The sequence below is a fragment of the Vanacampus margaritifer genome, chromosome 17 (assembly GCF_051991255.1).
Source record: "Vanacampus margaritifer isolate UIUO_Vmar chromosome 17, RoL_Vmar_1.0, whole genome shotgun sequence".
Classification (NCBI taxonomy): Eukaryota; Metazoa; Chordata; class Actinopteri; order Syngnathiformes; family Syngnathidae; genus Vanacampus; species Vanacampus margaritifer.
The window spans coordinates 20,503,258-20,524,702 of NC_135448.1; the positions used below are offsets into that span (position 1 = coordinate 20,503,258).

General features: G+C 48.3%; 4 protein-coding genes across 9 annotated transcripts; 1 reads left to right on the forward strand and 3 right to left on the reverse strand.

Annotated features, from left to right (window-relative positions):
* The first annotated feature begins 1,717 nt into the window (after positions 1-1,717).
* On the forward strand, positions 1,718-21,379 carry hsf1 (heat shock transcription factor 1). Of its 3 annotated transcripts, none has more exons than XM_077548395.1 (14): positions 1,718-1,732; positions 9,368-9,433; positions 18,001-18,109; positions 18,187-18,323; positions 18,395-18,519; positions 18,587-18,662; positions 18,739-18,800; positions 18,870-19,067; positions 19,636-19,769; positions 19,866-19,938; positions 20,025-20,130; positions 20,196-20,249; positions 20,456-20,504; positions 21,068-21,379. In XM_077548395.1, the coding sequence occupies exons 3-14, from the start codon at positions 18,079-18,081 to the stop codon at positions 21,217-21,219; spliced, it is 1,197 nt and encodes a 398-aa protein (XP_077404521.1). In that variant the 5' UTR covers positions 1,718-1,732; positions 9,368-9,433; positions 18,001-18,078; the 3' UTR covers positions 21,220-21,379. The 3 variants fall into 3 exon arrangements, with proteins under 3 accessions (XP_077404521.1, XP_077404520.1, XP_077404522.1); XM_077548394.1 differs by lacking the exon at positions 1,718-1,732 and adding an exon at positions 5,097-5,243; XM_077548396.1 differs by lacking the exons at positions 1,718-1,732; positions 9,368-9,433 and adding an exon at positions 17,217-17,585.
* Positions 3,720-5,139, reverse strand: jtb (jumping translocation breakpoint). 4 transcript variants are annotated; one of them, XM_077548402.1, is made up of 5 exons: positions 4,990-5,139; positions 4,863-4,903; positions 4,441-4,526; positions 4,288-4,364; positions 3,720-4,221 (listed from the first exon to the last, which is right to left on the reverse strand). In XM_077548402.1, exons 1-5 carry the CDS (start codon positions 5,079-5,081, stop codon positions 4,065-4,067), a joined length of 453 nt encoding a protein of 150 aa, XP_077404528.1. In that variant the 5' UTR covers positions 5,082-5,139; the 3' UTR covers positions 3,720-4,064. The 4 variants fall into 4 exon arrangements, with proteins under 4 accessions (XP_077404528.1, XP_077404527.1, XP_077404526.1 ...); XM_077548401.1 differs by having other exon boundaries at positions 4,288-4,367; XM_077548400.1 differs by having other exon boundaries at positions 3,720-4,364.
* On the reverse strand, positions 7,337-8,064 carry LOC144037170 (uncharacterized). Its single transcript, XM_077548406.1, has 2 exons — positions 7,727-8,064; positions 7,337-7,647 (listed from the first exon to the last, which is right to left on the reverse strand). The coding sequence occupies exons 1-2, from the start codon at positions 7,946-7,948 to the stop codon at positions 7,531-7,533; spliced, it is 339 nt and encodes a 112-aa protein (XP_077404532.1). The 5' UTR covers positions 7,949-8,064; the 3' UTR covers positions 7,337-7,530.
* On the reverse strand, positions 10,902-17,222 carry bop1 (BOP1 ribosomal biogenesis factor). The gene is made up of 17 exons (XM_077548381.1): positions 15,864-17,222; positions 14,942-15,093; positions 14,272-14,409; positions 14,133-14,201; positions 13,906-14,060; positions 13,725-13,842; positions 13,550-13,651; positions 13,284-13,496; positions 13,044-13,205; positions 12,893-12,973; positions 12,752-12,821; positions 12,136-12,268; positions 11,884-12,070; positions 11,507-11,798; positions 11,356-11,440; positions 11,176-11,283; positions 10,902-11,115 (listed from the first exon to the last, which is right to left on the reverse strand). Exons 1-17 carry the CDS (start codon positions 15,943-15,945, stop codon positions 10,962-10,964), a joined length of 2,301 nt encoding a protein of 766 aa, XP_077404507.1. The 5' UTR covers positions 15,946-17,222; the 3' UTR covers positions 10,902-10,961.
* Positions 21,380-21,445: the final 66 nt, after the last annotated feature.

Below are 21,445 nucleotides of genomic sequence, written 5' to 3' on the forward strand. Positions count from 1 at the left end.
TGAAATGGAATGAAGATGGATCATTTTAGGCTCATTAGTTTCTCAATGGAAAATGGCTTCCCTTTCCACCCACATTCATTTTGCATTTGATGAAAATGACAAGTGAATGCTGCCTTCGTCGCTACGAGATCACAATCAGTGTTTATTTGAACAATGATGAGAACAAACCAATGGATTTGACCACGTTGTCACATTCTCTGAAAAGTCAGAAATGAAACATTGAAGCGCACTTGAGCTTCCTTTTTGAGAAACTCGGTAATGCTGCAGGGAGTCGGGTCGGTCGGTCGCCGTACACGTTCATGCAGTCAGAACAAAACCCGTCAAATCATAGAGGACTGATACGCCATCTTGGAAACGACGTTTTGCCGGTCTGTCGAGTGACGTCAGACTGAAGTCGGGGGTCGATCCATATGACCATTTTCCATCCCTCCACGATCCGAAGCGTTGCAGGGGTGCTGGAGTCCATCCCGCGCCCTCAATTCCTCGCCATCCAGTCGCAGCAATAAAGTGCGCAAAACAAACTAGAGGACGATGTTGTAAAAAGGAGCACCGTTTTCAAATGGAAAGATCAAACACTGTGCGGGCATCATCCGGCTCACCACCTTTTCCACCTGCTGCCCTCGTGGAGAAGGTGCAAGGAGGAAGGTACGTCAACAGGCCGTATCCACAGGCTGTGAGCCTACTGAACTCTGCCCCGGGTTATTTTATGGCTATTAATTTTGTGGGCTTTTGCACTTTACCAACTCTGCTGTATGGATCATTCAAACAAAGTTTCGGTGTTCCTTTGTGACAATGACAATCAATATTCTAAATCTGAATCTGAACTATTGTTAATTTGTGAGGTAAGTTTCACATTTGAAAAAAAGTACATTTCTCAGTTCAAAAAAGTCAGAATCCTGCTAACCTTTCTTTTTTCCCCACTGGCACTAATCATCTTCCGTGGTTTCAAGATATTCTTTTTCCCCTTTGTATCAAGATATTCACGTGTGTCTAAAGGCTCGTTCCTCTTCCGTCCACAAGGTAGCAGTGTTGCTTTTTCTGATCCTCTATCATGCTTACTGGCGTAAAAGAAGAACATTTTCAAGTAAGAACGTCTTCCTATCAAGGCAGCATAAACATAAACAGGAAACAAATACAGCTCGCATTTTGTTTCCCGACTTGTGTTAAATAGAAACATAAGGATCAGGTCAGGATAAGATAAAGGCTCGTTTTCTGTTTAACAGTTTACAAATTTAAACGAGAAATCAAGACAGCAACACTGCCGCCTCGTGGACGGAGGAGGAACGGGCCTTTAGAAACGTGAATATGTGATGACGTGTGTGTGTAATAATATTTTGAAACAGCGTGATATTTGTCTCAAAAGCAAATGCACGTGTTAATATTAATAATTGTTAATATTAACGTTAAATAAGGTGTTCGAAAGAAATGCACGCGCCGGTCGACCCACAAGCGCACATTCAGTGAATTGACAAGCAGAATGGAGCTCTTCCAAATGGTAAATCGTGAAAATTAAATGCAGACACAACATGAACAACCATGAAATTCGCCCATATATTTGTGTGAATGAGTTTGAGTTTTAAAATCTCTCCCCATACTGCTAGCATGCAACAGGTGTGCAGGACGGAGTAATCATGTCGTGACGTGAACGCCACGACGTATCGGTCACGAGCAGGAACAAAACCACCCCAACAAAAAAAGAGCATGAGGATTGAGGAGTAAGGTCAAGATGGAGGTACGTTTGCTTGTCTTGTGTGACGTTGCTTTCAAGAACATTTTCAAGTTTCTTCCTGTTACAAAAGTCCCAAATTGTGATATTTGCATCCAACTATGTTAGCCGAGTGGCAAACCAGCTGACGAACGTTAGTGAGTTCAAAGCAAGAACATTTTCTCCGAATTATGTTGACGTGGTCGCGTTTTGGCGCGATTAACGAGCGATATTTTCTTCGTAATGTCTTTTGGAATGAGTAAACTTGCAGGCTTGGTCCCGAAAGTCAAAACCATGAAATAGTTTAGCATTAGCCACGTATAGGTGCTTCTACGAGCTCGTTTACTTGCCAGTCGATTAGAAACACCTGCGACTCAATTTCTTTCTTTTTTTGTTTTTGTACATTCCCCAACCCCGTTTGTTTGCTGCAGCAGGGCATAATATTTGTTTCGCCTAATTTCTCATAAATAATTGTTGTGAAATATCTCCCCGGAGGTCGGACTGTCTCTTTTGGTGTATTACGTTTGGAAACAATATTTAAAAAATGGAAAAACGAATCGTTTGATGTACGTTGTAAAATAGAAACACCACAATTGAAATACTGTTTGGTTTTCTACTTTGTTTTTGGAATGTTCCTTACTCGATCCAGACAACAGTTTGATTTTTCTATTAAAAAAAAAAATCTAAAACGAAACTAGGATAGAGCACGAGACCCACGGAAAAACGGCTCGTATATTAAATATTTTTTGCATTCTCGGAAGTTGTCACCGACAGCATTTCTCAAAGTGGCCAGGCGATGGCGACAGCGCGACGTCTGCAAACGATATACAGTCGTGTTCTGTAACGAGCCATCAACACCCTCAATTCCACAAACGCTAAGTACACACAGGGGAAATTGTTGGTACCTCTCTGTTAAAGAAGGAAAGAGAAAAAAACATGAATTATAAAATAAGATAATTAGCTCGCAATAAATAAAACCCTTAATGAAAATAAATTAATGGAAATCAGACTTTGCTTTTGAGTTGTGGTTGAGCAGTTTTATGAAAAAAATAAATCTTTTTTTAAACACAATAACTCATGAAACAGGCCTAAACAATACTGATGGTCCCCATAGAAAATAATCATTTGACCAATGGGAGATGTTCCACCATGTTGTCTAATTAGCATCACAGATGGGGGGGACCCACATTCCTGCAGCTTGACCAATAGTCAGAGGTGAGCTTCAAATTGTTTTCAAATGGGGCCAAATAATTCTTTAAATTTGGTCATGACTGCATGTTTAGGGTTTGACTCGCAAGAGTGCAACATGTCAGGAAAAAAGATTTTGCAGCGGAATCTTGAGGGTACCACCATTTTTCCAGGCCTGTTTCACGTGTTGTAATTATTACATCTGCTGAACCACAATTCAAAAGCAATGTCGTTTTTTCGTTGGTTTAATTTTCATTATATTATTTTTTCAATGTATGAAGTCTTTTTTCCTTAATATTTTTTCCCCTTCTATTTTCTTAATATAACTTTGAACAATTCTAGTCTGGAGATGGCTCATTCCAGAAGACTAGATGGTCTTCAGACGTGGTTTCTGTCGCCATCTCCTGGCCAGTTTGAGAAATGCTGTTAGTGACATTTGAGCCCTTTTGTTTGACATCTCAACATCGGACCAAAATTTGGCAATTTGGCCTCAAACCCAAAAGATCTCGTAAGATTACAATTGTTCTCCTGAGGTGTAACCTGCCAAACTTTGCTATTTTTATTGATGCTACTTACTTTGTGTGTGTTTTGAATGTGAGCACAATGGGACATTTGGTGTCAGTTAAAAGATGATTTGCCCTTTGGTGTGGCCTGTGAATTCAAAGTTGATTGGCATTTGATCATGATTGTAATATCCCAAATACATTTGGCCATGTAAAGAAAAGTCAAACATTTGGACTTTTTGTTGTTGTCGCATTCAACGTAATACATAAGCAGCACATCAACACGCATCCCAAAGTGGAGGAAGACAGAAAAACACACAATCTTCTTTCAGCACTGAAATTGGCTTCTTATTTATTTAATTTTGCTGTTCAGCAAAAAAAAATTATTAGTCTCCATCAATCTCATCCTCCCGGTCGATGGGATGTGGAAGTTGCAAAGCCCCCCACCCTTTTATTGGTGGGTAGGGGGGGGGGGGTATGCTTGCGGTCAACTGTCATTTGTAGTGGAGGCTGCTTGTGAAGGGACAGGATGGGCAACGTTGTGGAAAGACTTTGCCCCACCCACTTTGCCTGACTTGGCTTTGGGCAGCAGCCAAATGGAGCGGCTAGCAGCGCGGGCGGCGCTGTCCGTTTGCAGCGTCACAAACCGCTCCCAAAGCACGCCGGCGCTATATGGACTCGATCTGCCGGCGCACTTTCTCCGAGGCCAGACGGTCCAGCCGGCGCTGACGCAGGACCACCAAGATGGCCGACAACGCCGTGACGGACAACATGGCCGCCTCGAACTTCCAGAAGAGATGCTCCTCCATGACGGCCGAGCGGCAGCTGAGACCAGACCAGACAAGACGAGATGAGAAAATGTCCGTGATGGCGGTGGCGGCACGACCTGACCTCTTGTACTCATCCCGGTTGGATTTGGTGCAGTTGACCTTCTCCACGTAGCCCGTCTGGCCGCACGCCGACCGCGTCTTCTGAACACAAAGGCAAACGTCGCTCAGTGCGCTTTTAGCCACCGGCTAAGGCGGCGCCGGCCCATCAACGTACCGTCTGGAAGGCGTCGCACTCAGAGCACTCGGCCGTCACCACAAAGTCCTCCAGCAGCCAGCAGGGGGCGACGGCGGCCTTGACGGCTGCGCGACAGCAGAACACAACGCTAAGGCGCACAACAAACACCCTAACCCGACCGAGGCTTGCCAATTTGAAGGCAATCAGGGTATCAAAGTCTGAATTTGGAGTTGCGCGCCTTCGCTATGATCTGGGTCACGGCACCAGCCGACGAGATTGGAGGGAACTACCACAATCGTCTTGCATGGCAATTAATAAGCACAATGAAATTGTATCTGCGTGAGAAAATGGATTCTGAAACTCTCAAGTGGCAAGCCGAGGGATAATAAACTTGGCACAAAAAGCACGTGGGAGGGCAAAAGTGGGGAAAAATGGACATCAACTTGGTTGATGGCGTTTACCTGCAAGTTTGTCTTCTGCCAGCAGGGCGGCTCCAAACACTCTGGAAGGCAAACGTCCCAATGAGCCTACGAAGGATGCGAGCAGCGGCCGGGCCGAGCCGAACCGATTGAGCGCGGCGGCACCCACCTGAGGGCCACTAGGCCCCAGAAGAGCGCATGCAGGAGCAGCACGCGAGGACGACAGCACGCCAGCGGCACCCGCCACCACCCGCTCTCCATTGCCGATGCTGAAAGCAGCTCAAAGGACGTCAGGCCGCGTCGCTCTCAACTGCATCCGCAGACGTTGGCCCGATCAAGCACGGAATCCGACGTCCATATTGGATGTGGCAACCAAGGGCGCCAAGAGACTACAGGAAGATCTCACTCGTGCTGCTTGGACAAGTAAGCAAATGTTTGACACTTAGCTGTGACATTTCTACAATGACTTTTCAACTTTGGCCAGGTTAAAATCATTTTAGCAGCACGCTTTGCTGACCAACGGACTCATCTATACATGGTAGCTGCAAAAACTCAGAAAAAACACACCAAGAAAAGGTTGACGCAGGCGCTTCACATTTCTCCTATTGTAAAACTCACGAAATAATTCCTGCTCCTCAGTTGACGTATGGCAGCGCAATGAGGCGTCCGAATATTTCTATTTCGCTAGCGTTTGAAAAAAATGAAATGCAAAATAAACCCTATGTTCATCCCTTCCGGACAAACAAGGTGGCGTCATCCACGAAGGTGGTATAATTTGAAGCGCTAATGCTAACACATGCTTGCGTTAGCACACTCACAGTCATCGGCGCACCCGCTCGTCATTTTAGCAGCCAATCAAAAGGTGACTTTTCAAGTGTCAACTCTAGCGAAGGTGACGACGTCGAGCGAAGATTCGTCTTGCTCTGACTGATCTCGACGACAATAACACGAAGATGAGGAAGATGAAGCCTCAAGTCTCAGTTGGTGGCCCGCAGCAGGATGTCCGCCACCGAGCCTTCACAATAACACGACTGACGCCGCTTCACAATGCGTCACGTGGCGAACAAACAAGTTAGGAATTTGCATGATACACGTTAAACGATTATTCTTCACATTTTTATCAGTCGTATATTTTATTCCTTTCATATACCATCTTAAATAGCCACTGGATCGTACTGTGTCACTTTATTTTGAAAGCCACGGTTGAGCTTTTTCTGTTCGCGCATAACCGGAAGTTGCGGCCCACTGATCTGAAGATATGACTGGATAGCCGATTTTGAAGTCGCGAGGCCGCCATATTGCTCCTCCCAAGAAACGTTTTCTCTGTATACGATCCTATACATTTACAGTGTCGAAATTTGACCATATTTGAGACAGTACTTAGTGGAAACAGCATGATTTAGGATGTTTTAAATGTGTTGATAATAATTAAGACTTCAGACATTTTACAACTTGCCTTAAATATATGTATAAATAATATGCTTAATGAAGTTTAGAGGAAGAAACTTGTATATTTCTTTTATGAAAGAAGAACTGTAATTCAACAAAAGATGCCTCTGCCACACTAATACTGTATTGGCGTCTAAGGAACTGAGCGATAAAAGAAAAAGGGGGTCTTCAAAGCAGCGCATACCGTCCACTTGTTAATTTTTTTTTTTTAACTTAACTTAGTTAATTAAGTTAACTTAAACTGAAAAATAGTGACCAAACCCCTCCAACCCCGCCCTCGGCCTTTTACTAACTACCTACGAGCTGTATACTGTATGTATACCATTTCGTTTATACAGTAGTCTGCTCGTGGGATGGGAGGAGCAAGATGGCCGCCCTGTGACTTCAACGGCTTGCACGGGCGTGTATGGATATCGGCTATCCAGTCATATATTCAGATCAGTGTCTCGGCCTCACCTCGCATACGTCAACACTTTCCGAGAGTCGCATAGGTTAGAATTGTTATCGTTATTATTATATTACTTTCCAGCCTTAAAGGTTTTCCATTCAATCGGTTCCCGAAGTCCCGGTTCTTTTTCGCAATTTACTTCTTTTATTACCCATTTGTATCTAAAATAAATAAAAAAAAAAAAATTCACAAATCACTCCATGGCAGGGAGGTTACGAAGGCTAAAAAAAAAAGCCAAACAAAATCAATATTAAATACAAAAGAAGATGCAACTTATTTATGTTATAAAACATTTCCACAGCTTCGAAAAATAATTTTCAACAGAATTTGATTATTATGCATATATTTAGATTTATGAATTTTTCTAAAATAATACGGTTTATAAATACAATTGTGCGTGGGCAGTCCGATCATATTAAAACATCTCAAATGACATGTTCCCAAAGTCAGAAGCAGCAGCAAATAAATGGTTCTCTTAATTCACCACAAAAACTGCAATTAACATTGCTTATAGCTTTCTTAAATAACAGATATGAATTGGTTGGATGAAATCATTTGATTCAAAATTTATTTGGAACAAAAAAAGACAACAGATGAAAATTGATGTGACACAAATAGTTTTCTTTCTGTCATAGTTCAACATGAATTTGCTCCTTTCAACACAGCATCAATCGCAAAGTGCATCTCGCTGCCGTCAGGCGCAATCGCCAACAGCAACTTGACTTTTCAGTGCTTGCGATTGCGCAATCGCTTGTTCAAATAACAGACTGACCAAATTTGGACACGTGGCGAAATCTGGTGGCACGACTTGCATCAGATGCTTCGAATGAAGACGCGCCGACACGTGGAACCTCTCGGGCATCGGCACGTCTGGCCACTCTGACCCCACCCGTGGCTCCGCCCCCACCAGCAGAAGTTCCTCTTGTGACACTGCAGAGACAATCAGCTAGCATGCTAGGCTAACATCAGTAAGAAAGTGCCGGCCGGCAAGCGGGCAACAAGCGTTTACCAGGTAGCTGAGGCGGCGTCTCCTCAGGCGCCGGCAAAGTCCAGGAAGTCGGCGCAAGTCGGACCGCTGACTTGTGGCGGCACCCGACCGCATGTCGTCAAGGTGAGGCCCGGGGACGGTCCCGTGGGCGTGGCCTACCTCCATGGGCAGGCTGCACTGGACCTCCCGCAAATATGCCGCGACCAGCAGCAGCGCCAACAGCGCGCAGGCGCTCGTCTTCATCTGCCCTCGCTCGTCCCTACGTCCGCCTGGCCAAACGGACACCAAACAAGGCGGCGGGCGCAACAATAATCCTCTTAGGCCGCTCGGGACGTCAGCATGCCCGCCGTCCTTCCACTTTCCTCAGGGGCGGAGCTACATGCTGGCCACAACCACTATGTCATGATGTTGATAGGATCGCCAACAGGATCACAAAATAAACTTGGATTTGATGCTAATCCCAATCAGGACCTTAGCAAGCAAACGAGAGGTCAGAGGTCATCATCACATCAAATGCTGGCGCTAGTGACGGCTTACTTCAATGGCAAAATAAAAACAAACAAACTAGCTTGATTTGCACACGTAAACATTAGGTTGTTATTGACTTCAATTATTTATTTAGTTATTGAGCAAGCATGTAAATAGTCCTCAGTCGGAACACTTTTCCTCTTCCTGAAGTGGTCTCGTCCCAGCCCGCGTGTCTTCTCTGTAACGATCACGTACGTAGCACCTGTGTCGGACTTGTGAACGCTTGATGCAAAGAGCGAACGTGCTTCTCTTGAGAGGATCCTCCACAGATCCCAAATCAGCCCAAATATACGTATATTCAGGCCCTGAAAAGTGCACTCAAGTTGTCTGGAAGGGCGGCAACGCAAGATGGCCGCCCTCTGGCTTCAGCTTCGGGCTGGGCAATACATCAAATGAATTTGATACATCATTTAAAAAATCAAATGCTTAAAAATGTGCTACATGGTGAAATGGAATGTTGTCTTCTGGATGATGAAAAGATGTTGTGTTGCATTCAAATGTTTTTGTGACAAAAGTGGCAGCGAATGCCTCATGGCTGCTTCACAAGACGTGCTTACAATAGCTACCAACTGCGTCTTTGTGGCATCCAAGCACAAACTATGAATGTTAAAACTCATTTAGATTCACCATACATGATTGTTGTCTTAACATTTTGCACAGTCATTATTTTTGACTGAATGAAACCTTTCAATACATGTTGGTTGGATTTATTAGATTCAAATGGATTCAAAGCGTAATCGTCCCGAATGACTGCAAAAAAGGCGGTTTCATTTCGGGGCCGTGTGGCCCAGACCAACTTCAGCCCCATTGACGGTCCGTGGCGGCGTCCCCGGCGCACGTCTCCTTCGAACAGCCCGTACTCTCGCCACATCTTGTCATCCCCTCCAACGCTTTTATTGAAATGCGACACAGCGTTTCAAATACAAACGATGAAAGCGTGACATTGTGTTCCAACGGCGCGTCTGGTCCATCCATTTGTTTCAAGGCATTTTCTGCGTGCAACTCCTCAGTTTGAAGGTCCCGTTGACATCAAGATGTTCTTTCTGTTTTGGCAATCCGATGAGATTGTTACCTTCTGACTTTGGAAAATGACAAGACTGCAATTTGGAGTCAAACTTGATTTTCTGTCTCTAGGTTGAAGAAATGTGAGCAGTTTTGCTGTCCTGCATTTGTGCGAGATCTCACAAAGGCTCCATTGAGGTAAAGTTGCTCTCATTTATTCTGGCTTTCATTTCCTTGACAAATGATCGCATTGACTTCTTCTTTCTTCTGCAACATCATTTTCATAGATTTTCATTTAGCTCTTGACTGAATTGAATGGCAAAATCTCTCATTTTGTACTCTGACAATTCACACTTATTAATATATCCCAAAATTCAATCATTTTAATTTAATATTTGTAAAAAATTCTCAAACTTTTTACAATAATGTTCAATTTCCAAGAGGTTTTTTTTGTTTGGTTTTCAGACAGAAAAAGTCACTTGATGAGTGACCAGCATTTAGTAATAATAATAATAACAACAATGCATCTGGTAGCCCTTTTGTGGAAAGTTGAAAGTTGTGAATTGCTGTGTCTCCGAATGTCCGTGAATGTATTTGCCATCAAGTCATTTGTGATGAAATGAAGCTGTTGCGATGGCGCCGGCCGTCCATCTTGCCCTTGCTTACGTGCGCTTCCTCCCAAAACGGAATGAGAGTGATGTTGATCTTTTCCAACATCTTTCTGCTTATCATTGTTGCATTTTTGCTATGATGAGAAACGAACTTTGTGTTTTTGCCAACGCTGGCAAGCAAACGGTGTCCTTGTGTGTCAGTTGGTCAGCTTTGAATTTGTGCAGGAAAGTTCTGGAAGCAGTGACGATGCGCTTCAGTAAGTCTGAAGATGTGCTCCGAACGGGGCTCAACACGAACGCGTCTCATCCGTCCAAAGAAAAAAAGTCATAACCGGGTCCAATTTACGATACAAACAAACCAAAAACTTTCCTTGGAACAATTTCTTAACGTTTGATGTGAGGAACAAGAATTATTTTTTGAATCTGCTGTGAGTGAGTTGCTAACCAATTCATATTGATAACTCCTTCCTGGACCGCTCCAAACGCGTACGTTTGTTGATCGTTTCTGCACTTTCCTTTCTGGGACCGCCATGTCACGTATGCGCGAGGGCCCTGAAACAAGTCCTTCTTCTTGGCCTGACGTCTTCAGATGTTCTGGCGGCTTTCAAAGCCGGGCCGCCCCTCCTTGCACGTCGGCCACTCCTACGTCTCGTCTTCTCTGCGCTTGACCTTTCGCATCGGACCTGAACTCGTCCGCACCGCGTTCTCCATCTTGGCTCCAAAGTCCAGAACAATCTTGTGCAATCGGTGAACGTCTTTTCAGCGCTCTTCTCAAGACCTTCCTGCCGCAGACAATCATAGCGGTCTGTCAGTGATGATGTCATCAAGCTGCAGCGCGTTTCCATTCCGCTCACGTGCTTGCTTTGGTCAGCTCCATGAAAAACGTCATTGCTGCAAACTTGACGTCTTGGCTTTCTATCGAGTGCCGTCTTACCGCAAGTTGAGGGAACAGAAGTGATGCTTGCGACTGCAGCGACCACGTTTAATTTTTATATATATTATATATATATTATATATATTATAATATAATAATATATATATTGAAAGACAAGTCCCAAGCTTCAAAAGGAAATTTATTAGAAAAGCAACATATGAATGGCAGGTAGGCGGGGCCACTAGGTGAAAAGGCGGATGGTGGCGTCCGCACCCGATGAAAAGACCCACGGCTGGCTGGGGTGAAAGGTCACATCCAGGACTCCCAGTTCATGGCTGACCATGTGACCTTTAAGAACCTTGACTGGAACAATCAGCGGGTTCTGCAGCAAGTCACTGAAAGGAGAAGTGCCGGCAGCTTTAGTTTGTGTGCCGTGTGTGTTGACGTGCGCTTACTTGTAAACGGTCCCGTGGCAGACGATGACGGAGCCGTCATCAGAGGCCGAGGCGAAAAGCGGGTATCCTCTGTGATAGGCCACGGCCCTCACTGCTTTCTTGTGGTGCCTGCGGACAGGAAATGGCGCCGCCGTGAGAACCAAGCAGGAGGAGGCGCGTGCGCACGTAGCCGCCACTTACCGGAGCATCTTGTACGGCTTAGTGGAGAGGTCCAGGTCAAACCAGCTCAACCGGCAGTCGTAGCTTCCGCAGATCACGTGATCGCCTGCACGCCGGACACACACGCATCAAATATGGCCACACGCCCAAGCGGGCCCCACGGGCGACTCACCGCCGGGGTGGACGGCCATGCTGGAAATCCACTTGGAGTTGGCCTGCAGCTTCTTGCTCATCTCCTGCTTGAGCAGGTTGTAGATGCGAACGCTGCGCTGCGTGGCCACCAGCAAGTACGGCCGCAGCGGGTGGAAGCACACGCACTGGACCAGGCCTTTGTTGCGCCGGAAGGGGTTCTGGCTGCGCCGGCTGCTGAGCTGGTGGATCAGCACCTGCTGATGGCTGGAGTGGTCCGGCATGACCGAGGCCAGGTAGTCGCCTTTGGCGTGCCACGACACCTGCTTGACCGCCTGCGGACAGCAAAAAGCGTCAAGCCGGCAAAAACAAACAAACAAAGAAAAAAGAAGCGCTGGGCCGCCACATGGAGTGTCGCACTTTGGGGTGTCGGATCTTCAGGCGCAAGCCCCGCCCACGCTCCTCGCCTTCCGCCTCGATCCAGCTCACGGAACCCCCCGCGCCGTCCGCCGCCTCGGCCTCCTGCTGAGCGGCCAGCAGACGTTCGGTGGCCGCCAGCACCTGCCGATCCGCCAGCGCCGGCGACACGATCAGCACCAGCGAGTCCCTGCCAACAGACGCCAGTCAGTCGCAAAACGAGATGGGTGGGGCCGGCGGTGGGCGTGTCCTTACAGGGCGACGGCCAGGAGACACACGCACGGGTTGGGGTTCCAGCTCACGCCCTTGACGGCTCCGCCCACCTGCAGCACCTTGACGCAGCGAGAAGAGCTCACCTCCCACAACCTGACGGAGCCGTCGTCGCTTCCTGAAAGACGACGGACAGACACTTGATCAAAATCAAAAATCTCATCAAGTCAGAACTTGATTGCATGCAAAACAATTCCAATCAGTTGCATTTTGATAGTTTGACAGTGTTGGCGTCCTTTTTGGTTCCGTTTAAAAGTGCAAAACGATGGCCTTCAAATCAACATTTTCAAACGAGCAGCTGCTTGTTGGTGCAATTTGACGCAACTTTAAAAATGAGTCCATTCATCGTGACTGCCGATCAGTCGACTGACAAAAGAATCGTTATGAAGAGCAGCGCACGTTACGGTTCGTCTCAAGCCGTTAGCTTTGGTCTTGACGCGTTACGTCAGCCGAGACGGCGACTTTCAAAAAATGTCAGCGACGTTGAGTGATTTCCATGCCGGCAATCGGCAAGAGTTGTTCTCAAGCCGAGACGAATGGAAAGCAGTACAATGAAGAGAGATGCTCCTCCCGACCAGCAGGGGGCCTCCTTTGCACCTACCTGACGCGAGCCACTGTCCTGATGGAGAAACGCTGATGGAGCGAACCAGACCGCTGTGACCCCGATAAACCTAACACAGGTAGACAACCCGGGTCACACCTCACCTGCTGCCAGCGTGCAATGTGTGTGCGTGTTGCTTACCAGCGACTGCGTGGTGGGGAAGGGCTGCAGGTCTTTGGGTTTGGGAAGCTTGGGAATGAGATCTTCGGGATCCACGTTGACCTGCAGAGAGCGCGGCAGAGCGTCAGCCAGCGACTGCTGGCGGCGGCGGTGCCGTGGGGGCGGGCCTTACCCTCATCTTCCTCTGGCGGGGGCACAGGTAAAGGTCCAGGCAGCGCTCAAATCTCTCATGGATGAAACGAGGAAAGGCGGGAACCTGCCGCAGGCTGGAGAACTTGACGGGAGCCAAAGGCAACTTCCTGTCCGCGGGGTCCTGCTGCTCCCACAGGTCTCGCTGCGGACGAGAGGTCAGAACGAGCGAGGGGTCAAGTGGTGCTGACGGACGTACGGATGGACGCACGCACGCACGTACCTCCTCTTCGGTGAAGAGGTACTCGGGCGGAGGGTTGTAGGACTCGTGGTGTCCAGGCAGGGGGGTCTTGGGGGCGGGCAGGTGCATCCTGTGTTGGGCCAGCAGAGAAGAGTCCTCCTTGCCCCACAGGTCGAAGTAGCGCCCGCTGCCGTCGTCCCGCTCGCGACGAGGCTTGATCCAGCCCATCTTGATGGCGTGGACCAGCTTGGAGACCTGCAAGCGGACCGCGTCACACCGGCCCGCCGGCTCACGTGCGCCGCGCTTACCTTCTCCTTCTCCACCAGCGACGGGATGAAGCTGCGCTTGTCGGCCGGCCTGTTGCTGACGGGGTGAAGCATCACGTCTCGACTGAAGAAGTCCACCGAGGGCTGAGGACCACCAGGGCACGCGTTAGCATGAGAAACGGGAGCGCGGCGGCGAGGGCGGTGCCCGGCGCCTCACCTGGAACTCGTCAAAGTTGGCGTCTCCAAACTGTCCCCTTTGCAGGCGCTTGACCAGCTCCACCTGCTCGTCAGACAGAACCACGTCGCTCGCCGTCTGCTTGTCGTGGACCGTTCTCCTGCGCGCACGCACAGACGCACGTTAGCCTTGTCTGCGGCCGGCGGCGGCGGCGGCGACTCACCAGTAGTCGGGGTTCTCCATTTTATCCAAGAACTGGTCCAGCTCATCCTTGCTTCGGATGGGCTTGTAGATCTTCTTTCCGTCTAAATTGTAGCCGATGTGAGGGAAGTCTTTGTACCACTCCATGGGAATGTTCCCCACCGTGTTGCGGATGTCCTGAGCGCCGTCAACACGGACAAAGTGAGCAGACGCATGAAAAGTCAACACCGTGTCAAAAAAAGGACTCACTTCTTCGTCTGATGAGTCCTGCTCGTACTCTTCCTTCTGTCGGCCGTCTCCGCCGTTTAACGCGTCCTTCTGCAAGTGGACAACAAGCGACAAGTAGACACACGAGGAGCAACGCGGAGAGCAACGCCACAAGCGCTACCTGCGGCGCTTCATCCTCTTCATCCTTGTATAAACCATCCTCATCCTCACTGTCGCTCCCCGAATCCTCCAGGCCGGAAAAAACGCTCTCCTCACTTGCCGACTCTTCGTCGTGGTCGCCAACGTTGATGCTGAAGATCTGCAACATGTCAAATGTGCACGTTGCAGTACAATCGCCGCAAGTACGACATATTCCCCAGCAAGAAATATTTTGTTGGAATGTGCCGATTTATCTGATAATCTTGCTACAACAGCTTCATGCTAACAGATGAGTTCATATGAACAATGGATGCTTGTGGATCTTCTCATCTGAATTTTAGGGCTTTCACTTGATCACTTTTCATGAACTGACATTCAGTGTGTTCTACTGGCAAGAAACCGGGGCAAGTGTGCGCGTCTCGTCACGCTTCCATGCCGAGACCGCTTTGGATCAAGTTGGCAAATGTGACTTTTAGGAGTGACTCGTTTGTCACGTTTCATGCTTGTAAGACTTTTTGGCATTTATTTTTCTCGGGCTGCTACCGAACTTGAACTGGAGCCAGCTCCAAACGAACCGCTCCAGATCGGCAACATTTGCAGCCCATTTGGCTAAGCATGCTAACAGGTAGATCGCTAGCTAGCCCGGTTCCGGTTGTGTTTCGCGTCCGGTTCGGGATGTGTCGGCGCGTCACCTCATCGTCCACGGCGGCCCGCTTGGTTTTCGCCTTCTTCTTTTGACTGCTTTCTGGAACTTTGACGACGGTGTCCTCGTCCACGTTTTTCCTCGTCCGCGTGTCCGCCATCGCACTGCTTGTGAACGAGTCCGGCGACGTCACAGCCAAAACTTTATTGACACCACAACAGCGGACAGTAACAAATGAGACCGATTGCGTCCGACAACACAAGTCTGACGTACGAAAAAGAACAGCAAAAACGTTCCCCAAATTCCAATATTCACGGTTTATCTATTTTTGATCGTGGGATAGAGATTTCCCAACTAGCCGATGATACCGTTTTATTTCTAAAAGATAAGTCTCCAATTAAGATAGCTCTCCAAACTACTCAGGAATTTTCTGATGCTTCCGGTTTAGTCCTCAATATTAACAAACCTGAAATAGTATGTCTGTATAATACTGATGAAGCAAACTGTTAAACATTTAGGGATTCACATTACAAGAAACCTTTCCGACAGACTGCTTCTAAACTTTTCCTCTAGGATCCAAAAAGCAAAGTTAAGCTTTAACATGTGGTTGCAAAGAGATCTTTCAATATTTGGAAGCGTCTTACTGTCTAAAGCTTGAGGGTGTGTCAAGATTAGTTTATCCTGCTTTATCTCTTTTTATAAGTGATTCACAAAAATATTCGGACACATTATTACAGGTTACCTCGATCACATAATATCATTTGCAACATTGACATCCGAAAGAAGGGCTGACTGGTAGAAGCCATGTTTTATTAGTAACCCGTCCCCATTGATTCTTACTATACGCATCAGTCATATACATTGATTATGATAGTCATTGATTCATATCGTTATTAATCCCAGACTTAAGTCTGCACACTCCTCGCTCAGTTCATCTTGAGTAATGTCTGTGTGTAAGTTGCAGCTCGTACCAATCATTTGGAATTGGTCAATCGGTTCCCGGACGCCACCAACAGGCCCACCCCGCCCGGCGAGCAGCCAGGGCGGGCGCATGCTCTTTCGTTCACCAGTAGCGTCTTCGCTGACCTTGGATCAGCCTCCACACACGTTGTGGCTTCCAGAAGAGTAGATGGGCTTGCATTCTGCTCATTGCGTCCACAGCAATGTTCACTCCGTTGTGGTCAGTTCAGCTACCGCTGTTGCCAGCATCCGATGATGCTTAGATCTTGATACTCCTGAGCGCTCACCGCGGCCAACCCAACACGCGGAGTAGCCCCCGCCAGCCGCATACCGGAACCATGTTCACCAACCCCATTGTAACTTTTCACAGCCGATACATTGCAGCCGCAATGCAACGTTATCACGACAGCCTTGCATGTTGCAACAAATGTCCAAATAGAAATAGAGCCAGACAATGTTTACATTCTTACAGAAACAGCAATACATGTTATCAATGCAGGTGTATAAGCAAGAGTTCACCTTGGCAGTAAGTAATCATAAGCTATATTTACATCATTCAAATCTTGACAGCTCCAGTTTTGGGTTAGTTAGTAATATGTTACAATCATTTCATTTGGGTAAGACATAATCCACAATTTAATGATATGAGCAGTTATTGTCTCTCAAACTCCGCCAACTCTTCCACTCTTTTCACGATCCGTATTTTCTTCTGAAAAGATGAGTCTTCTTTTGTTTGGAAGAAGATCCGACCGTCTTTTGTCCATGTGTTCTCAAAGAAATCCATTATTTCTCAATTGTCGCGCCCTTCTGGCAATGTCAGCATTTTGTTTAGTCTTTTATGTCGAATTGTTGTTTGACCCCCCTCAATAATTGTGAATGTTAATAAGCAAAGCTGGAAACTTTGAATTGATGTCTGATATCCCAATGCTGTGATTTTTAAAAGCAGTGTTTCAATTTAAAAAAAGAACAACAAAAACGCTCAAGTGAATACATAAATAAAATCCAATAAAATATGACGTAGACTTCCTGCCGCCAAATGTGATGTCATTTGATTCAAGTCACGTCGCAACGAACGAATCATTTGTCTACACTTTGCCTGCCAGGTGAACCCAAAACAACTGCGTGAATGCTAAATAATGGTTACAACAGTCATTTCCAATAAATGAACGAGTGGGCACAAAATTAAAATACATTTATGGACTCGCGATACGATTTTGAGGGTTCCGACCGAGTCGCGTAATTTTAGGAAAGTTAAGTAACCCTTCTTACAGCAAGTCTTCTCGACAGCTGTGATAAAAGAATCGAAATGTAATTTGTCAACCATATAACAAGTTGTATTTTGGGCTCTCTTCTGGTCCGATGCGTCGGCCGACGGGAGATTGCCAGTGACGTCATCAGCACGCGACGTTGTCGGTGCTGCGCAGTTGCTTGTTTGGAATATTCCACCAGATTCCTCCGGAGAATCTTGGGACTTGCGTTTGTGGGTTCGACTCGAAACTCCCGGAGAGCACCGACAGGAGAACGGACCCAAGCACAAGCAAGTCGTCCGTCCGTCCGCCCGCCCGGAACGCTGCTTAGTTGCGCGTTTGCTTTGCTCGCTCCTGTCGATGGAGTACGCCAGAGGTTCGCTGGAAGGCTCGCTGCTGGCAGCCAGCAACGCACCGGCCTTTCTCAGCAAATTGTGGACTTTGTTGGAAGACCCCGACACCGACCCGCTCATCTGCTGGAGCCCGGTACGACTTTTGCATTCCGATCTCGTCAGTGCTCGGTTAGCTTAGCCTTAGCCTTAGCTTAGCTTAGCCTAGCCTTAGCCTACTTGAGCAATGGAGGCTAGCTGCTGTTAGTTCAGCTGCTCCAGGCAAGTGCAAAAGTCTTTGTCAGACCAAACGAGCATGCGCTCATTTTATCAATCATAGAAAAAAAGTGGAGACTTGTAACAATGATTCCCTTTTCTTCACATCAGCACAGTCCTTGCCTTGCATTCTTGTTTGCCACCCGAGTGAGCAATTGTCACGTATGAGTTTGGACTTGTCGAGCTTGACCTACGACGTTTGACGCCCGAGCGTTTGCTTGGCTTGCTCACGCCCGTCGGCATCTGTGGGCTGACGAGCCCTCACAGCTGCCAATGACTTTTTGTGTGTTTGCCAGAGCGGAACCAGTTTCCACGTGTACGATCAGGGTCGCTTCTCCAAAGAGGTCCTTCCCAAGTTCTTCAAACACAACAATATGGCCAGCTTCATTCGGCAGCTCAACATGTGTGAGTAGCAGATGGGCCGCTGGCCTTTTGCTGATTTGCCCAAACTGAGCGCTCCTGTTTCCCCCCCCCCCTCCAAGACGGCTTCCGCAAGGTGGTCCACATGGAGCAGGGCGGCCTACTGAAACCCGAAAAAGACGACACGGAGTTCCAGCACCCGCTCTTCGTCAGAGGCCAAGAGCACTTGCTGGAGAACATCAAACGCAAAGTCACCAACGTAAGCAGGTTCGACACGGCCTTAAACGTCATCATCTCCGTCACGCCGCTCTCTGTCCTCTGCCGCCGCAGGTGTCTTCGGCGCGTCCGGACGAGGGCAAGATCTCGTCTCACGAGGTCAGCAAACTCCTGAGCGACGTGCAGGCCATGAAGGGAAAGCAGGAGACCATGGACTCCAAAATAATGGCCATGAAACAGTAAGACGTGCCCAAAGTCCAGAATGTGTGCTCGCGAACCCAGCGCCAACGTTTTGTGTTGTTTCAGTGAGAACGAAGCTTTGTGGAGGGAAGTGGTGTGTCTGAGACAGAAGCACACTCAGCAGCAGAAAATGGTCAGCAAGGTAAAGACGGCGTCTGGTCTTGTTGTTGTTGTTGTTGTTTGCAAATGTGCTCATGTGTACATTTGTCGCTCTGCAGTTGATCCACTTCCTGGTGTCGCTGGTCCAGTCCAACAGGATCATGGGAGTCAAGCGCAAACTGCAAGTGGACCCTCCAACCTTTTCTACCTGTGCTCGTGCTCGTCTGACGTTTTGTGCGTCCGTCCGCAGGCCGCTGATGCTCAACGACTCCGGCTCCGCCCACTCGCTGCCCAAATACGCCCGCACCTTTTCCTTGGAGTCCGTGCAGGCCGCGCCCTCCATCTTGTCGCCGGGGTCCTCCGTGAGCTCCGGGCCCATCATCTCGGACGTCACCGAGCTGGCCATGCCCCCTCCAGCCGAGGCGGTCAGCGAGTGGATGCAAGCCGGGTGAGGACCCGCGTCAAAGCGCACATCAGCCGCGTCATTCGTTTCTTTGCGCAAATCCGATTCATCTCGTCATCATTCAAAAATGCCGTCGCTGCCTTGCCAAAAAAGCAGGATTTTGTCTTTTCATTTGGACAGGCGGCCTTCTGCTGGGGAAGCAACAAACTTTTGCTAAAAGTATAACAAAACAAATCCAGATATGAATTTGTAGTATTTCAAGTGCTCAGCAGAGCTTTTTTTTTTTTTTTCAATCGTGAATTTTTGTCCATCCTATCCAATTTGCTTGCCGGGAAGCCACACGTGCGCCTTCAAGATGGCCAACAGCGTCGTCACATCTCAGACGTGTTTAGCAATTTCCAAACATCTCTGTCACCAGCACTTTTCTCTATGGCTGCTTTCCAGCACCAAAAAATGACTGCAAAGCAAACGTGCCCGCAAAAATGTCGAGTGAACAAACGCGCGTGCCGAGACTGCTGCTAAAGAGATGCGGCGTCGCACGTCAACATTTTCTTGGTCAACAATGAAGGACGAGCGTGACACCTTTTGACGTCTCATGGTCTGCCGTCCGCAGAAAGGGGCCGAGCGTGGAGGAGGAGGAGCCGGTGGCCCCCGACGTGGCGGGAGACACGCCCCTTTCTCCCACCACCTTCATCAACTCCATCCTGCAGGACAGCGACGCGCCTGACGCCGGCGTGCTGACGGCGGGCAAGTCCACGTCAATCCTGCTCTCAGCTCATGTCGCCGTCATGTCGTTGACTTATCAATAAAGTTTTGTTATTTTTTCTAACGCACTTCCTGCAGCTGTCAGGCCTCGCCCAGCCGCCGCCGACCCGGACGCACCTTCCAGCTGTCAGACGGTCGTGTGCATCGACAAGTACGCTCGCTCGCTGGACGCTCGCTGCACGTACGCTCGCTGTGAACTTGCTCACGTGCGCACGTGTGTGTGTGTGCGCGTTTCAGGTTGGAATTGTCAGATCACGTTGAGACAATTGACAGCAATCTGGAAAACCTGCAGAACATTCTCAACAGCCAAACCTTCACCTTTGACACGTTGCCGCTCATGGAGGTGCGTGCGTGCATATGTGCGCATGTGTAACACGTTAACGTGACAAACGTCTCTTGTGCGTTCAGTTCTTCAACCCGTCGTGTCCGCCGGGAGATTTTGACATCAGCGCATTGGACACTGTGAGTGACACCAGCTGGCAATTTGTACACTTTTACCGTCACAAAATCATTGACGTGTTGTGGTAACCCATGTCGTCATTGGCGTGGTAACGCAATTTGACGTGGTAACGTGTGTCGGAATTTGACATGGGCATGTGACATGACAGCGATTGCTACTTTGTGTCTTGTTTGCTCTTTGTAAAATAGTTGTTGTTTTCTGTTGCCAGCTTCTGTGTGACAACTTGGCCAAAGGAGCTGAGGAAAGCGACGATGCCGGTAAAAACGCACGCACGTGACAAGCCATGAAGCATTGTGCAATGCAAATGTGAAAATGGGACGACAGGTGTGACAAGCGCGCGTTGGACCTCGACTTACGGCAAATGCCCCACACAACGTTAACGTTTTTCGGGTTACGACTTGTGTGGCCGACTTTGACCTTTGCTTTCTTTGGGTCTGGAGGCCGATGTTGATTTTGGTTACGTCGGCCTTTCAGTGAAAAAGCTTGACAAGTTAGCCATGCCCTGGCATGTGGGCAAGGAGAGCCTTGCCCCAATGAAAGCAGGCTGGTGCTTGTCTGGATTTGTTGGCGTTGAGGTGCCAACATGCGGTCGGGATGCTCATTCTGCTGTCCAGCAGAGGGCGATATTGCCCAACATGGCGGCTTCTGATAAAAATGGATGTTCTAGGAATGGGAAGCACGTCATCCAACACGTCCAAATCAAATGTTGATTTGAGATGGTTTTGCTGTGGGAGCAAATAAAAGCGCTAAGTAAGTCGAGGTCCGGCAGCAACCGAAGGTCATGCTGAGCGTTTGCGGCGCTGCTCTGTGATTGGTCCAGGGAAGCAGCTGGTGCAGTACACGCCCGTGCAGATTTGCGAGGCAGTCGGCGCCGGCGAGGGCGGCGGCGGCGACCTGCCGGCGCTTCTGGAGTTGGAGGCGGATCCTTTCCTCAGCCCCGACCTGAGCGCCAGCTTGAACCCTGACCTCTGACAGGATGAGGGACAATCAGGTCAGAGGTGACAATTTTCCTATGCAGACGACTCGCCAGCCATCTTTTCTTTGCTTTTATGACATGAGACGGAATGAAATATTTTTGCAAACCTTGATCTTGTATTTATTGTGTTAGCCGCATTAAACATGTTTGCGCGTATTTCTCGTGTCTGCTCACCTGAACCGCCCGCCCGCCCTATTTGCACACAAATGTTCTGGGATCTTT

Coding starts and splice junctions, on each gene's coding strand:
- LOC144037170 (XM_077548406.1), bottom strand. CDS start 7,948: ATGAAGACGAGCGCCTGCGCGCTGTTGGCGCTGCTGCTGGTCGCGGCA. Junction 7,648..7,726: donor GACGCCGCCTCAGCTACCTG/GTAAACGCTTGT, acceptor TTGTCTCTGCAG/TGTCACAAGAGGAACTTCTG.
- hsf1 (XM_077548396.1), top strand. CDS start 17,460: ATGGAGTACGCCAGAGGTTCGCTGGAAGGCTCGCTGCTGGCAGCCAGC. Junction 18,110..18,186: donor CATTCGGCAGCTCAACATGT/GTGAGTAGCAGA, acceptor CCCCCCTCCAAG/ACGGCTTCCGCAAGGTGGTC. Junction 19,939..20,024: donor ACGGTCGTGTGCATCGACAA/GTACGCTCGCTC, acceptor TGCGCGTTTCAG/GTTGGAATTGTCAGATCACG.
- jtb (XM_077548399.1), bottom strand. CDS start 5,081: ATGGAGAGCGGGTGGTGGCGGGTGCCGCTGGCGTGCTGTCGTCCTCGC. Junction 4,904..4,989: donor TGGGGCCTAGTGGCCCTCAG/GTGGGTGCCGCC, acceptor TTTGCCTTCCAG/AGTGTTTGGAGCCGCCCTGC. Junction 4,368..4,440: donor AGTGCGACGCCTTCCAGACG/GTACGTTGATGG, acceptor CTTTGTGTTCAG/AAGACGCGGTCGGCGTGCGG.
- bop1 (XM_077548381.1), bottom strand. CDS start 15,945: ATGCGCCCGCCCTGGCTGCTCGCCGGGCGGGGTGGGCCTGTTGGTGGC. Junction 13,497..13,549: donor CGCTGGTGGAGAAGGAGAAG/GTAAGCGCGGCG, acceptor GTCCGCTTGCAG/GTCTCCAAGCTGGTCCACGC. Junction 11,799..11,883: donor TGAAGATCCGACACCCCAAA/GTGCGACACTCC, acceptor TGCTGTCCGCAG/GCGGTCAAGCAGGTGTCGTG.